The sequence below is a fragment of the Phoxinus phoxinus genome, assembly GCF_949152265.1.
Source record: "Phoxinus phoxinus genome assembly, chromosome: 16".
Classification (NCBI taxonomy): Eukaryota; Metazoa; Chordata; class Actinopteri; order Cypriniformes; family Leuciscidae; genus Phoxinus; species Phoxinus phoxinus.
The window spans coordinates 24,042,168-24,058,307 of NC_136891.1; the positions used below are offsets into that span (position 1 = coordinate 24,042,168).

A 16,140-nucleotide genomic window follows, 5' to 3' on the forward strand; every position below is an offset into this window, starting at 1 on the left:
AAAATATATGATGTATTTTATCGATATTTTAATATAGGAGACCTCTGCATGTTTAAAATGCTAGTTTTATTAAGCTTTAGACTATTGCGAAAGCCATTGAACTCATCTTTTGTTTTATGATAAGATTTTATGACAACACCTAAAAGATAAGGACTTGCACGTCTGTGATAATGAGAAATGACTGAACATTCCTGATAGTCCTCAACACCTAACCTACGTTGTTGTTGTTTGGTTTTTTCCCCCTTAATTATTCATTCCAGTTTGATCCACCTTAAACTAGTGCCAGCTGAGACCCTCCTCTTTGAGACTTGAGATACGCTCAATTGGTTACATAACCGGCTGAATTAAATGAGACTTCTGCAGGCAAAGCTGCTCAACTAATAGGAACAGAAAAACATTGTTTCTGCATTTTTTAGCTCTAAGGGCTTGAGACCATCTTCAGTTAAAAGGTAAGATATGTATTTGTGTCACAATTGTCAAGCTTACAGCATATGTTTAGACTGGTGTCTGTCTTTGTGTCATCATCTGCTGGCATGTGATATTTTTCTTAATGATTAACCAATGAATGCAGCAAATCCATGCCAAACATTTTTAATGATTCCTGGAATACCTTATTAAATATGCACATCCCAAATGACGTAGAGACACTATAGTGTAATAACGTGTCCTTTTTAATAACTGTGTGCATTTTCACATGATCATGTGCTTTTTTTCTGTGTTTTTTCTCCCCAAGTGATCATTCCATGTTTCCTAGACATCATGGCTAAACGTGTTGCTGTGATTGGAGCTGGAAGCTCTGGGCTAACCTCCATCAAATGCTGTCTGGATGAAGGTCTGGAGCCAGTGTGTTTTGAGAGCAGTGATGGCATTGGAGGACTCTGGAGGTTTCAGGTTGAAGTTAAACTCAAAATTAAACATTTAATGTCTGAAATTGAAATAGCTTAACAATAAAGGTGAAGTGAGTCGTTTCTGTGCCACCACATTGACTGTGACAAACAATGACTGATAGATTTTAGCATACTATAATCTAAATAATACAAGATCAGGTGCCGCTGCCATTATTTCATGCCTTAATAATTAAAACAATATTGTTTAGTACACTACCATTCAAAAGATTGGGGTCATTCAGTAAAGTTTTTGAAAGAAGTCTCTCATGATCACCAAAGGCTGCATTTGTTTCATCAAAAATATAGTAAATATTATAAAATATTTTTTACAATTGTTTTCTATTTGAATATATTTTAAAATTGTATTCCTTTGTTGTTGTACTGCTTAATATTTTTGTCGAAACTGTGATACATTTTTTCAGGATTCTTTGAGGAGTAGAAAGTTCAAAAGAACAGTATTTATTTGAAGTTTTATTTTTTACTTTACTGTCACTTTAAAGGGCCCATATTATGGATTTTTTTAAATGACATTTTCTGTAGTGTGTAACATAGATCTAAGTGAATGAATACATCCTGCAAAGTTTTAAATCTGAAAGTGCATAATATAAAGTTATTGTCTTTCAAAAGTAAGAGTCGACTCTGAGTCAATGAAATGAATTGTTTTTCAAACGAGTCATAAGCCGCTTCGTCGTGACGTCAAGACGAAACATTAGCCCGCCCACTTAATGCGCGCACAGACACCAGGGAAAACTTGTGTTAGGGGGTAACAGTTAAAAGACCGTATATGACCAGATATGATGAAAGAAGACCAGGAGTCGTGAAGTTCAATCAAAAAGATAAAAATTTACTGAAGAATAGTTTGCAGTTTCAGCGGTAGAGTGAGCGTCAAAGTCTCCCAACTCCCCCTTACACAAAATCATACACCAATTATACCATTTTGCAAGGGCAAGCATAGCATGTTGCATGTATAACATGTAGTGTTGTTGGGTTAGGGTTAGGGTTAGGACCTGGTCAGGACCTACGTAGAAAGTCAAACGCACACCACAAGGGATTTTGACCAACCCTTCACTTGAAACCCCAAACACTGCAGCTGATACAGTTTCCACGTGTTCACCGCAATATATTAGAAGTATTAGAAGAAATATAGTAAATAAATTAGTACAAGTAAAATAATCGGTTGATGGACAATGCACTTGTTAATTTGCAACATCTCATAATGTACCTCAATCTGAGTAACGTCCTGCTCGAGTCGTCCTTGCGATGGAGGTTCGGGTTGAATGAATAGTTATTCCAGTGTTTCATCTTCGGACTCGCGCTTGCATAGATATGGTAACATCGACGTCATTGTTCGTTAATGTGTTTAGTTTACGGTGTAGGAAGTAGAGTTCTCAACGGGTCGGGTCGGGTCGGCCCGACAAACCCGACGGGACCCGCGGGCTTTAAAAGCCAAGGGCCGGGTCGGGTCGGGTTGTAATTTTCAGGCCCGTTGAGAACTCTATTAGGAAGCCTCAGCAGAGCTGTTGTTATGCCAATGGGAGTTTTTGTTTCCGACGCATGCTGTACGCGGTAAACCAATCACAACAGACTGAGCTGTCTGGCCAATCAGAGCAGAGTAGCTCGTGGAAAGGAGGGATTTAGAGAGATTGATTCATCTGGCGAGTCGTTTGAGAATTATTGAACATCTGGTGATGTGCAAAAAATGTATATTATGAGAAAATGAAACAGTTTTTTACCTTTGATGCATGTAAACCTGTTGTAGGAGACTCCAAAACAACATTAGGAAACTTTAAAATAGCTATATTACATATTTACTATATACAGCTATATTATAACTATATTACACACTTCACCTTTAATCAAAAATTTCTTGTTTTTTTGTATAAAAAAAATCTGTTCTAATCAGACAATCTGTTAAAAAGTAATTGATCGTGTCCCTCTGTTCATTAACAGGAAAAACCTGAGGCAGATCGTTGCAGCATTTATCGTTCTCTCACAGTGAACACCTCTAAAGAGATGATGTGCTATAGTGATTTCCCTGTGCCGGATCATTACCCAAACTTCATGCACAACTCTCTGATCGTGCAGTACTTCAAACTCTATGCTGAGCACTTCAATCTGCTCAAGCACATTCACTTCCAGGTATTTAACACAATGACATCACATCCACTGAGATTTCTCCAAGAAATATGTTTTTCCATCCATATTGGTCATATAGGACATATAGGAGTGTCTGTTTGACAACAATGTTCTAGGAGCACATCCTCCTTCTCACATTATTGCAAGTGTGTGTATGAGTTTGTTTATAAGAAGTATTCCTTTTATAAAGATGAAATGTTGCGTTTATTTCAGACCACAGTTCGCAGTGTGAGGCAGAGGCCTGATTTCTCGGACTCAGGTCAGTGGGAGGTAGTGACCGCAGACAAAGATGGACAAGAGGAGAAACACGTGTTTGACGGGGTGCTTGTGTGCGCAGGACACTACACACAACCCATCAAACCCCTCATACACTTCCCAGGTGATCAGACCATAAGATAACAGAATGTTAAAATGGCTTTACTATGCAGCATTCAGAACTATGTGTAATACTAATTCCCGGTATGGCTCTAATATGTATATAGAAGCATTAGTATATTGGGTAACAATTTATTTCAGTGGTCCACTTTACACATTCTACTAACTAACTATAAGTAACTTTGCACCTACAGTACATGTCAACTACCAGTCATTAGAGTATTAGTACACTGTCTACTTAATATCTGCTGATACTTAGGCTATGTTAGGTACTTATCTGCTAATATTTTGATGGTCCCTCAACAAACATTCTACTAACTATAAGTAACTTTGCAACTACGTGTCAACTTACTAACCCGAATCCTACACCTAACCCTAACCTAACAGTCTACTAATACTCTAACGAGAGTTAGTTGACATGCAGTTGCAAAGTTACATAGTTAGTGTGTCTAAAGTGGACCATCGAAATAAATTGTAACAGTATAACATTTACTGTAATTTTGTCTACTACAGGTATTGATACATTCCCTGGGACAGTAATTCACAGTTGGGAATATAAGGACCCTGATCCTTACTTTGGGAAGAGAGTTGTGATCGTTGGGATTGGGAATTCTGGTGGAGACATTGCCGTGGAGCTTAGCCGAGGGTGTGAGAAGGTGTCTAATGTATTTTTACAGATAATTTCTCCTTTTTTAAATTCTCAGCAGGGCCAAAATAAGCATTTATGTGGAGGGGGCGCATCCCACCAATAGACAAATTAGTGACTGAGTAATATGTGTTATTTTTATGACCCAACTGGCTTTTTTCACATTAAATCATATTTTTGCAATGTTCTGACAGCAAAAGGAAAAAACTTTTTTTTTTCAAGAAAGGGAAAAAGTCCTAAACAAATGATATAGTCCTAAACAAATTATATAGTTTGTTTATTGTTTATATAGTCCTAAACAAATTAATGTCAAAATTAGGATATATTACCGTTTTTTTACAATCGCTAGAATACATTTCCCAGTACTTAGGTTTCTTTTTTAAAACTCTTCACACAGTGAGCACAACATCAGTGAACGTGGGCTAAACTATGGATAATTTATCATTGCTTTGGCACAAAATCCATTCAATGATTTCAAATTGCATGAATACATGTAGCCTACCTACAGGCCTGTTGGCACGTTTACATACTCTTGTCAAAACTGTAAGTTCAAAACCTAACATATTGCAAAATTGAATAAGACAGCAATTTGCTACATTTCTACAGTAATACAATTTTAAAATATATTCCAATTCTAAAAAATGAAATACCACATCAAAACCAACATTTTTTATAGCTGAACACCTACATGTAACATATACTGCAGTGAATTAGGAAAAATAGTCTAAACTGCCATTCTTGTTTTGTAAAGAAGCTTTACAAAAGCAAACATTGTGTAATGTTAGTGTTTTCATGCCATTGTTTTATGAGTGAAAAAGTGAGTTTGTTGGGTGACAACCCTTGATGGTGTTATGTAAGAACGAGTTGAATTGAGAAATGTATTGTTAGTAAGGTTGCAGACAGACAGATGAAGATCAGGATAAAGTTCAAATGCAGGGTTTAATAATAACCCAACAGGCAAAATAACAGAAGGTTATAGCAACACATTAACTAACGCTAACTCAAACGAGACCGGACAAACACTGAGTGAAGATGAGTAATGATGAACTAAATGATGAACAGCTGTGATGAAGATTAGTGTCCATGGAAATTGAACAGTGGCATGGAAACTCAAACAAAGGTACACATGTGACTGATGAATACAAACTAAAAGTCCATGAAAATGAAACTAAGAACCAACACGTTATTGCGTAACATGTATGAAGTGTTTTGGTAGTTATAGTGCGTTTTGAATGAAATTAACTGCTGAATAGTTGAAAGTTGGTTATGACAGAATTTAGAAAAATTTACCTATTGAGAAATACCTTCTAGTGATTGTAAAAAAAATGTAATACAATAAAACTGTAAGATACAGTATATTAATATTAAAATAAGACTAGGCCTAAGAGAAACACAAGGGCTATTTGGTGTGTTCACGCCAAGCCGTAATTTCGAGATGACAAAACGTGACATACAGTACTGCTCGGAGCTGTTCAAATCCTCTGACAGGGAATTATGCATTTTTATGATAACACTATTAATGCTCAAATGAATCTGCAGCAATCAGGTGGTACAGAGGTCACATTGTACAAGCTCTCCGAAAATTCCCAGCTTACAAGTAATTATGAGCTCAAGGACGTGAACACTTTTCACAAGTTTAAATTTTGAATAAAGCAAGGGAACTACGACATGGCGTGAACACACCTATATGTAGGGGACTACAAAGCTTAATGAGATAAGGCACACCTGGAGGAGACAATCAAGTGGAAAACAACATGAAAAACTACAAAAAGGACTACAAAGATGGCAGACAGAACAGGAAACATGAAGCGTAACAAATGTTCTGGGACAAACACAGAGAACATATGACAGCTATCAGCTAATAAATACCAACAAAAAAATCACATTGATACTCGTATTAGAAGAGCTATACCTCATACAAGAATTTGTGACGCTTTTTGGCTTTAAAAGTTTATATTGTCAATTAAATTTAATAATTCTGGAGATGATAATATGTAAAACTACTGTTCAAAAGTGTGGGGTCAGTAAGATTTTTTTAAGGAAGAAATGAAAAATGTATCAAAAGTGATAATAAAGACTTTTATGTTGTTACAAAAAAAACTAATTTAAATAAATGCTGTAATGCTTTCTACTCATCAAATAATCCTGAAACAAATGTGTCACCATGGTGAGCTTCTTTTAAAAATCTTTGGAATGGTAGTGTTTGTAAATAATGTACTTTAAAGTTTCTAGATCTCTACCCCTGCTAAATCAATCCTCAAACTTTGTGAAAAGGCCTATACTGTCATTACATTTAACCCTCCCAATTCTAAAAATGTATTACTCTCTTGGTTCTAATTAATATTCTGTTATTTCAAGTTCAAATGCACTCTGATCTATCCACTAATTCAGTTTTCCTTTCTCACCCTACTTCGGTCTCCCTATTCCTCACTTAGACGTTCCTGAGTACCCGTAAAGGGTCGTGGGTCATAGGTCGCATGGTCAGTAAAGGGCTTCCTCTAGACATGACGATGGTTAGACGAGTTCGAGATCTGATTTACTGCCTCCTGCCTAGATCTCTGCTCAACTGGATTGGCGAGAGAAGCCTCAATCAGAGATTCGACCACAAGCTGTATGGACTACAGCCTGAGCACAGGTGAAGGGTCACATTTTTTGTATCGTTGATGAATAAAGTAAAGCCCTGACAGTTTGTTTAAAAATTGCATCATCATTCACCGTGACCTTAGTCTATATTTTGTGATTCCAGAATCCTTGACAAGCGTACTGTTATCAACGATGACCTTCCAGGTCGCATTCTGGTAGGAGAACTGGTGATGAAACCAAATGTGCAGAAGTTCGAAAGCTCATCGCTTGTCTTTGATGATGGGACTGTTGAGGAGAAGATTGATGCAGTGATCTTATGCACAGGCTATGATTTTAAATTTCCCTTCCTCCCCGCCTCCTTAAACTCTGGTGCTGATGGAGATCTGAAACTCTACAGAAGAGTCTTTCCTCCATCTCCAGAGCGTCCAACACTGGCCATCCTGGGCCTGCTGCAGACGAAAGGGCCGATCATGCCAGCTGTAGAACTGCAGGCTCGCTGGGCCACCAGGGTCATCGCAGGTACTGAGCAAACATGACCAGTCATGAAAAATTATTTTGCCAGTTATAGGAGAAGCATATATTAAATTAATAATCATTAATAATATTTACACAGTGTTGGGGAAAGTTACTTTTAAAAGTAAGGCATTACAATATTGCGTTACTGTGGAGCTTCCATTCCTACTCCTGATTTCTCTCAACATGGGGACAGGAGAGGTGTCATTCATTAAATGGGGAAACAAAGTAACTTGCATTACTAATTTGAAAAAGTAACTCAGATATTTTGTTGTAAATTTAAAATCTATGTGTTACTTTACTAGTTACTTGAAAAAAGTAACTTTACAAGTAAAACTCGCGTTACTTGTAATGCATTACCCCCAAAACTGTTTATAAATTATATATTTTTCATCATTTATGGACAATACATATTTATTTCAATCTCTAGATAATAGTTTTATATATCTTTTATAATAATAGTTTTATAATGTATTTTCATTTACAAATTAAAGTCTGGGACAAGAGTAAAATAATAAATCAGTAACACTTTACAATAAAGTTCCATTTGTTAACATTAGTTAACATGGACTAAAACATTATTAATCTTAGTCAATGTTAATGTCAGCATATATTAATACATGTAATACTAAGCATCAACAGATGTCGGTGGGGTGGACCTGGACGAATATGCGTCATGTTTGTGGCTACATCAGTAAATGTATTGATGATGTCACTACCACAAGGAAGAAAACCATCTGTCCAAATAAGAAACACAGGCTGAATGGAGAGGTGCTGTGTCTTCTGGAGGCATGGAAAGTAGGAAAGTAGCCTTTAGGAAAGTAGACGCACTTGCACTGAGAGGAGAGAGGTTGGGATCAAGAGGGAAATTAAACCTAATTAAACTTGGAAAATATTTTTTTTACCAAAGACCCCCGGAGCATGTGGAAGGGCATCAAGAGCATCATCGACTACAGCAGGAAAGATGTTTCACCTCACTTTCCCAGGCTGTGCCAGTGTGTCTCAAGAAATCTACTATGATCCCCGTGCCCAAAAGCTCAGCCATGATGTGCATGACTACCGCCCAGAGGCTCTCATTCCGATAATCATGAAATGCTTTGAACGGCTAGTTATGGCCCACATAAAAGATACTTTTGATGCTTAATGTGGACCCCCATCAGTATGCTTACAGGAAGAACTGCCATCTGCATCGGATGCAGTTTCATCGGTCACCCACTCTGCAATTGTCCCGCAGACTCTAGTCAATAAACTACCGCTGCTTGGATTGAAACCATCACTTTTGTTACTGGGTCCTGGACTTTTAACGAACAGGCCACAGAAAGTTTAAGGGTGCTTTCACATCTGTAGTTCGGTTCATTTGGTCCGGACCAAGGGCGAAAAATTATACTTTGTAGCATTTTTCAGACGTTTTGGTTCCTTTTCACACCGCAATCAAAATGCACGAACACCGCAATCAAAATGAACGAACCAAAATACAGTCACGTGACAACATCCATATCACTCGATGGCCAGATGTTTCTTGAACGTATTTCCATGACTGCACTTTGATTGTCAGAATGAACGTGCGGGGAAATTCCAACAGAACTCCTGGAAGTAAACAAAGAGGAGGACAATTTGTATATAGTAAAATTCTCCATTTTTATTATGGAGAAACGACTCCGTGGGCTGATTGTATCCCTTGTCATAGTTTATTATATAGTTTGTCTACACCACACCACATGCGGCGAGTCACTTCAGGAGGAGGCGTGCATTAATGTTGCATACAGTGACATAATGCACGGCAGCAGGTTTAGTCCAAAAATGCGCAGTTCTTTGGCAGTTGGGTCTATTCGAAGTCGGATCACGTTCTCACCACAAACTAACTGCTCCAGAGTTCGTTTGAAAGCATACCGAGACCTCCTCGGGCTTGTTTGGTCCGCTTTTGGTGTGCACCCGAGTGCGATTGCGGCATTCACACCTGCCCAAACGAACCGCACCAAGGGGGACAATGAACTCTAGTGCGATTCAATCGAACTAAACAAGGCAGGTGAAAGCACCCTAAGTCCATGTCATTTCATCTTCACCTATCATAATTAACACCAGCTCTCCCCCAGGGATGTGTCCTGAGCCCCCTGCTGTACACACTATTAACATATGACTGCTCGGCTAAATATCCAGGCAATCATATTGTGAAGTTTTCTACACAGTTGTGATGGGATTGATATCCCACAATGATGAGTCCTTATACAGACAGGAGGTGAAAGAACTTGTGGACTGGAGAGTAAACAACCTCTGTATTAATGTGGGGAAGACGAAGGAGATGGTCGTGGACTTTAGGAGGAGAGGTTTCACTACCTCTCCACTCTTATTTGGAGGAGCAGCTGTGGAAATGGTCTCCGGTTTCAAGTATCTTGGGGTATGTATTTCCAATGGTTTTATGAGGGTTGACACAGCCAGCATTATAAAAAAGGTCCCTCAATGCCTATTTTCTTAGGAGGTTGAAGCAGGCTGGTCTCCTCAAAGAAGGCATTGCAGAGGGTGGTCAAATCTGCTCAAAAATAACTCATAGCAGTCTTAATTGAGAACATCAGCAGGTGCAGAAGCAGAGCATCCTGTATTATGAAGGATCCCGTCCACCCAAAAAACGGACAGTTCAACCCCCTCCTCGCCTCAGGCAGGAGGCTAAGAAGCATTAAAGCCAGAACAACAAGGCTCAAATGCAGCTTCTTTCCAGAGGCTGTAAGACTCATGAACTCCCTTCCTTAGTGACTGATCTCTCCATATATTTATACTGTTTATCTCATTATGCGCTTTGTCTGTTTCTCTGGATTAATATGATGCACTGCTTGCTTACTTATTTGTTATTGTTTTTTACATTTTTAAATTTATTCTAGTCAATTATTTTTAACTTATTGCATGTATATTTGTATATTATTTATTTTCAATATAGTATGCTGCTGGACCTGAGTACATATTTAGTTGAAAAATTTACCTTTGAAAATATGAAAGTTTTGTCTTAAGATTAAGTATACTGTAAAAAAAAATTACTTAAAGGGGTCATGACATGTTTTTTTATTTTTTATTATTATGTTCCCTTAGGTGCAATTATAGTATTACTATAGTTTTTTTTACAAAAAACTTTTAAAATGTAGTGATTTATGACCTTTTCCCAACCTGTTTCTCATCCTCTGATTCAAACAGTCTGTTTTGGGGGTGTTTCCCCTTTAAGAGTTCAGTGTTAACGCCCACTGTTATGATTGGCTAACGTCAGTGCCTATGCATCAATTATTAACGCCCCCAGCCAGAACATTTGCGGATTCAGCGTATTTAAAAAGTAGTTTAAAGTTTTAAATACATTACTTACAGTTTGCGTCGTCGTTGTTGAGCTCAGAATAGTTGTCACGGACTTATCTTTGAGCAACAGTTTTCTGGCAAAGCCAGCATCATATTGGGATTTGTTCTCAAAACAGGCATCCTTCAAATGTATAGAACAAATGCTTATATTAACACTGCCGTGACTGGGACGTCCGCAAAAAATAAAGTGCATCCATTTTTCCTTGACGACTGGATCTTTCGGCAGCGTATTCAAAGATGTTGTTTGTCCACAGCCAGGAACAGCACATCTGCGTGGCATCGTAATTTTTCCTGTACACAGACCCACTCGGCTCGCTGTCCGTCGACTGAACACTTGTGAGGCGCGCGGGGCGACAGCGATACGAAATGAGCGTAGTTGTCTTCCGCTTAAAGCGTAGTTGTCTTGTTCTGGAGGCGATCATATGCAAACGCTGGAACGTCACTTCGTACCGTGACGTCACTTCTTACCATGGATCCAGAGCGAGCTGTATTTAGAGCATGATTAAATAAATGATTGGTTTATAATGGGGAGGAAGTCTTAAGCTATGAAACTTGCAGGACGTTTTAATGGTACAAAGACCTCTTATATACCAAAAGATCAAGGCAAATTTGGTTTCTCATGTCATGACCCCTTTAATGTCAGTTAACCTTATTGTAAAGTGTTACCAATAAATCTGTATATAATTGTTCTTGTTTTTTTATTATAAAAGCACAAGTTTCCAAGACGTCCAACTTTAACGTGACCTTCTTATATGATTTAATCATTTATATATGATTATGATTCTGTTCTTCAAGGACTAAACCATCTTCCTCCAGCCGACAAAATGGATAAAATAATTGAGAAGGATATAAAAGCAAATTTAAAGAGGTAGTTATTTATTTACCTCAATGTTAATTCCAAGAAGGTTTTGGTTTGACAATTAATCTATGCTCGTTTTGAACTCTCTGCTATCTCTCTACAGTTACCCCTGTCCTAAGCTGGCTGCCCTTCAAGTGGACTATATACCTTACCTAGACACAATAGCAAAGGAAGTGGGCGTCTGTCCCAACATTGCCTGGCTGCTCCTGAGAGACCCTGCAGTGGGACTGAGGGCTTTCTTCGGCCCCTGTACTCCCTACCAGTTTCGGCTAAGCGGGCCAGGGTATTGGAGAGGAGCCCGTCAGGCTATTCTTACCCAATGGGAACGTGTGGGCAAACCCATGAAGACACGGCCCATTCCAGAAACTTCATCCTTCAGTTTGTTCTTTTGGCTGGGCCTGTCAGGACTCGGGGCTGCAGTGATTTTTGCCATTATGGCTATGCAAAAGAAGAGCCCACTCTTCCTGAGAAACACATCTGTTTCTTGTATTCCATAGAAAACCCATATTCAATTTTTGAGTAGCTCTGTTTTGAATTTGCACTTTAACCTTATTAATCCTTTATCTAATTCTTGGAATTCATTATCATGTATAATACCGTTATATTTTAAATCCTTTAATCTGTGAAGGGAATAAAATTAAACGTTACCATTGTGGTCTAATAATAATTTTTTCCCCTTATATCTGTGTCATAGAGCTGCATGATTAATTGGTAAAAGATTTCAATCTCAATTCTAACACACACGCGTCTTATTTCTAAAAGACAATTATTCTCCACACAGCAGGCACAATTTGCGGATGGGACGAGGTACGTGTCCCCACCACTTTTTGCCAAGGTCGATATCAGTTGCAGAACGTTCTCTTTTGGCTCTTGCACAGTATTCTTTAGTGAAATCACAAAACAAATTGCAAACAAACGTGTTTCTACTCTTGATATACAATCATTGATGAGCATCTTTGATTTTAAAGGGATAGTTCACCAAATAATGAAAAATTGGCCATCATTTTCTCACCCTCTATTCATTCCAAACCTGCATGAGTTTCTTTCTTCTTTTGAACACAAAATAATATATTTTAAAGAACTTTGTTAACCAGACAGTTGACGGTAGCCATTGACCATAGTAGGAAAGAAAAATACTATTGATGGCAATATAGATGGGGTGATTTCCAGGGGGCCAGGGCTCTGGTACAGCCATGGCTGTGAATGACGCGGGCCTTCAACCATTGTTGTAGTTGCCACATGTGCAACTGGTCTAAAGGGACTACTGAGGAGGAGGCTGCTGCCATAAGGCCCAGTAACTTCTGAAAGGTTTTTAAGGGGAGGTTGCTCCCCAGTTTGAATGCCGGTGTGGTGAAGAGATGAGTCCCAGCGAAGTAGTGACTCCCAGCTAGGACCCCAGTAGTGTGATTCTTAATGCGATCAATAAAATTTGAATTCATGTAATAATCTTTTATTTTTATCCTGATTATTTATATAGTTTAAGTGAAAGAAATTGTATTTTTAGGTATATTTTACGACATTGTCACTAGCATGTCATAATTAATTCTTAAACAGAATTATGCTTGTATCATATTTGTTATCTAGGTTTTTTATAGAAAAATATCATAGATGATGAAAAAAATTGTATCTCTAATAATTTCGGAGAACTGTATGCTATGCTACTATCTAAGCTAAAAAAACACACACACAAAAAACCAGCAATGTTTAATTTCACAATCTATAGCTTCGGTTAAATACTAGTATATGAAACGTATAAAATACATTAATGGTCGTTATAACGCGGTTCAAACAACTTATATAATAAAGTGATATCTGATTTGTAACCAGGCACTAAAGCGATTACCCATAAAACGTGCTTTGAACCAATCGGATTGCTTGGGTCCTAAGCTGGGACTCATCTCTTCACCACACCGGCACTAACTCCTGAATTTTCAGGGAGCGCTCTGGCAAAATCCAGGCCCGCATTTGAAAACGCGATGCATTGGTTGGGGGACAGCGAGCTCTCGCTTATGTTGATTCTGAACCCCAGACTGTCTAGATGGCTAAGGAGCAGAGATCTGTACGCGCACGTGTGATTTTTTAAAATGTATTTTTTATTTGCTGCTATCGTAGATGTAAGCCCGCCGCACTGTGGCTGGGGGCTGACACTTGCAGCAACATGAAGTGGAGGAATGCTCTTTTTGTGAAGGTGATGTTTATTTGATTTGAAAGGAGTTTGGGCACCCAAACCACTGGTGGGGGGGCCCGTTACTGGCAGCAAACACAACGCCTCCAACGCCTGGAACTGATCAGGAGGTTTGGAGATGAAAAAGATTGTTTTGGTGGCGGTCTGGCCTCCTCCTCATTGTGCCTTCTGTGGCTCAGGGACCAGCTTTAGCTTAGGGTGCGGTCCCTGGCATCTGGGAAAGGGATAGCAATGTGCTTGACGGAAGCGCTGCTTCACCTCGGGTTCCAATTTTTGCCGACTTGGCACGCTGCAGAGTCAACGATGATTTTTTTAGGGCGACTTGAAGCAGCAAATGCGCTCGCTCGCTTCGGCAGAAAATAGCGCATCGCCTGTGATTTCTTCTACGCTGCTGTGAAATGTTCAGCTCTCTTCTAAGCAAAGCATTAATTTCCGCCATCTGTTTTGTCTCTTCTTGTGTTTGCTGTGTCTCTTTGTTGCAGTCACGTCCTGCAAGCTGATCTTCCCTGGCCGCTCACTCTCTCTGCTTAGCAGTATGACCGGTGCAGTGCCTGTGGTGCATTGAGTTCTTGCTTGGCCATCGCTGCTATCCTCCAGTCATGGAGGATTTTCTCTCTGACATTTTTTTAAGCAAATACTTTTGACAATTAGACAGTAGCCCCGTTTACATGCACATTTTTTTGCTATTCTGATTGAGATCGTTCTGATTTACGTATTCCGGTTGACTGTTTACATGTGCTGACGCTTTCAATCGGAATAATTTTGTGACAGGGACACAGCTTGTCTGCCGCATCTGGAAGCTCATTATTTTCCCCGTTTTAAATCCTGTCAAGATGATGCATCACTTATTCGTCGCGCTACTTTAGGCATTAGCCGCATTACTGTCGGGCCAGTGCGAGCCAGGGCCGGGCCGAGCCGGGGTATAAGCCATTGTCGGGCCAGAAGCTCCACAGCGCTTCACTAAAACATGCTCGTAACAGGCCTCTCTGGAACAACGTCACATTAACCCATCATTTCACCAACAAATTAACGTTTTATCAGAAAAGAAATCACTGGAAACAGCGTGATCGGAAAACAAACACGACAAATCAACCGTTTGCTGGCATTTTTGTTGTTTAATTAAATATTTAAAACCCACGAATCAATGTTTTACCACAGGTTTACAATAAAAAGTGATACATTGGTCATAATGAATTAATTTGTGTCAAAATTGCACATTAGTCACACAGAAATAAAGTTTTCCAGTTTACCATCTATTTAAAAAAAGAAATAGAACAGACTTACTAGTTACAGGACATATTTACATCACATTTAGAAAGAATTATAATTTCTACACATATGCCACCAAAAAATACAACCTGGGGAGCTTTAGCACTCTCTCAAATCTCGATTCCCAGCAGGCTATAGGCTACAGTTAGAACTACAGTTAGAACTTATATTTTCAGTCAGAGAAACAGAGGAAGCTCCCAAAAAAAAGTTGCTTTATTTTATGATAGTCCGGTATAAAGAGACGTATAGGGCCTATAGGCCACTGACATAAAATAAAAACAGAATTTTGATAGCCTTTATGATTTGTCTGATTTCTTCAAGTGGTCATATTTACCATGTTTACTATGGTAATGGTTAGCGTGCAGTCTTTTGCATCGGTTATAAATATTTCTACCTTATACGGTGATCAGAATCCACATCGGATCACAAACAGAAGGCATTCAAACATGAAAGTTAGTTGATCAGTTAGTCGGATCAGCTCGTTTACATGGTGTCATTTTTCGTTTGATCGGTTCATGAAAAGGTTTATTCCACCCCTTTCAATCCGACTGAAATTTCAATCGGTTTTAGCATTTTTATTCTGATTGAGGTGTTGACATGGAGCATTTTCCTTCTGATTGGACTGTTATAATCGGAATACAATGCTACATGTAAATGGGGCTAGTGTCTTTTTCTTGGTTTTTGGTATTTGTATTAGTTTTTGTTTTGTTTTTTGGACTGGTTCAAAGTTCTGAAAGTTACAGTATGATGACATGGTACTTAAAAATAGGGGTATGATTGCAGGGTATGATTATTATTTCAGTTTAACTTTAAAGTAATATATGTCAGAACATTAAGTACAGTGTTTTTGTACTTAACAAATTATGGTCAATAGGACTTTGCAAACTGCCTCCAATGAGTGCAATGATGAAGGACATTAAAGCAAAAGAGGAAGCAATGGCTCAAAGGTTGACTATATAGCACAGTTTTTACACAATTTCTACAGTTAAAATGTAATTTAAGTGTATCTTGGTGACTCTTAATCATACTGTCATGCAGGTGTGTGGCCGCCCAGAGACACACCATCCAGGTGGACTAAATCCCCTACATGGATGAGTTGGCTAAACAAGTGGGTGTCCATCCATCTATCCTGAAGTTGCTCCTGACAGACCCTAGACTGGCTCTGAAGACGCGGCAGGTCATCCTGACTCGGGATCGAGTCACAGAGCCCCTGAAAACACTCTGTGCACCGGAGCCGCAGTCACAGCGCTCCTCTTATTCACTATTATTCTCAGTGTCTGTTGCAGCGCTGCTGTCTGCTCTGTATTACAGCAGGGCCAGTCTGCACTCACTCATAGCAGACCCTTCATTGCTC

The 16,140-nt window shown here is 38.9% G+C and overlaps 1 protein-coding gene across 1 annotated transcript; it reads left to right on the plus strand.

Annotated features, from left to right (window-relative positions):
- The first annotated feature begins 329 nt into the window (after positions 1-329).
- LOC306983443 (flavin-containing monooxygenase 5) lies at positions 330-11,991 on the plus strand. Its single transcript, XM_079583848.1, has 9 exons — positions 330-449; positions 734-891; positions 2,838-3,026; positions 3,237-3,402; positions 3,912-4,054; positions 6,480-6,679; positions 6,791-7,146; positions 11,269-11,341; positions 11,436-11,991. Exons 2-9 carry the CDS (start codon positions 760-762, stop codon positions 11,827-11,829), a joined length of 1,653 nt encoding a protein of 550 aa, XP_079439974.1. The 5' UTR covers positions 330-449; positions 734-759; the 3' UTR covers positions 11,830-11,991.
- The last annotated feature ends 4,149 nt before the right edge of the window (positions 11,992-16,140 follow it).

Coding starts and splice junctions, on each gene's coding strand:
- LOC306983443 (XM_079583848.1), top strand. CDS start 760: ATGGCTAAACGTGTTGCTGTGATTGGAGCTGGAAGCTCTGGGCTAACC. Junction 3,027..3,236: donor TCAAGCACATTCACTTCCAG/GTATTTAACACA, acceptor CGTTTATTTCAG/ACCACAGTTCGCAGTGTGAG. Junction 7,147..11,268: donor GGCCACCAGGGTCATCGCAG/GTACTGAGCAAA, acceptor CTGTTCTTCAAG/GACTAAACCATCTTCCTCCA.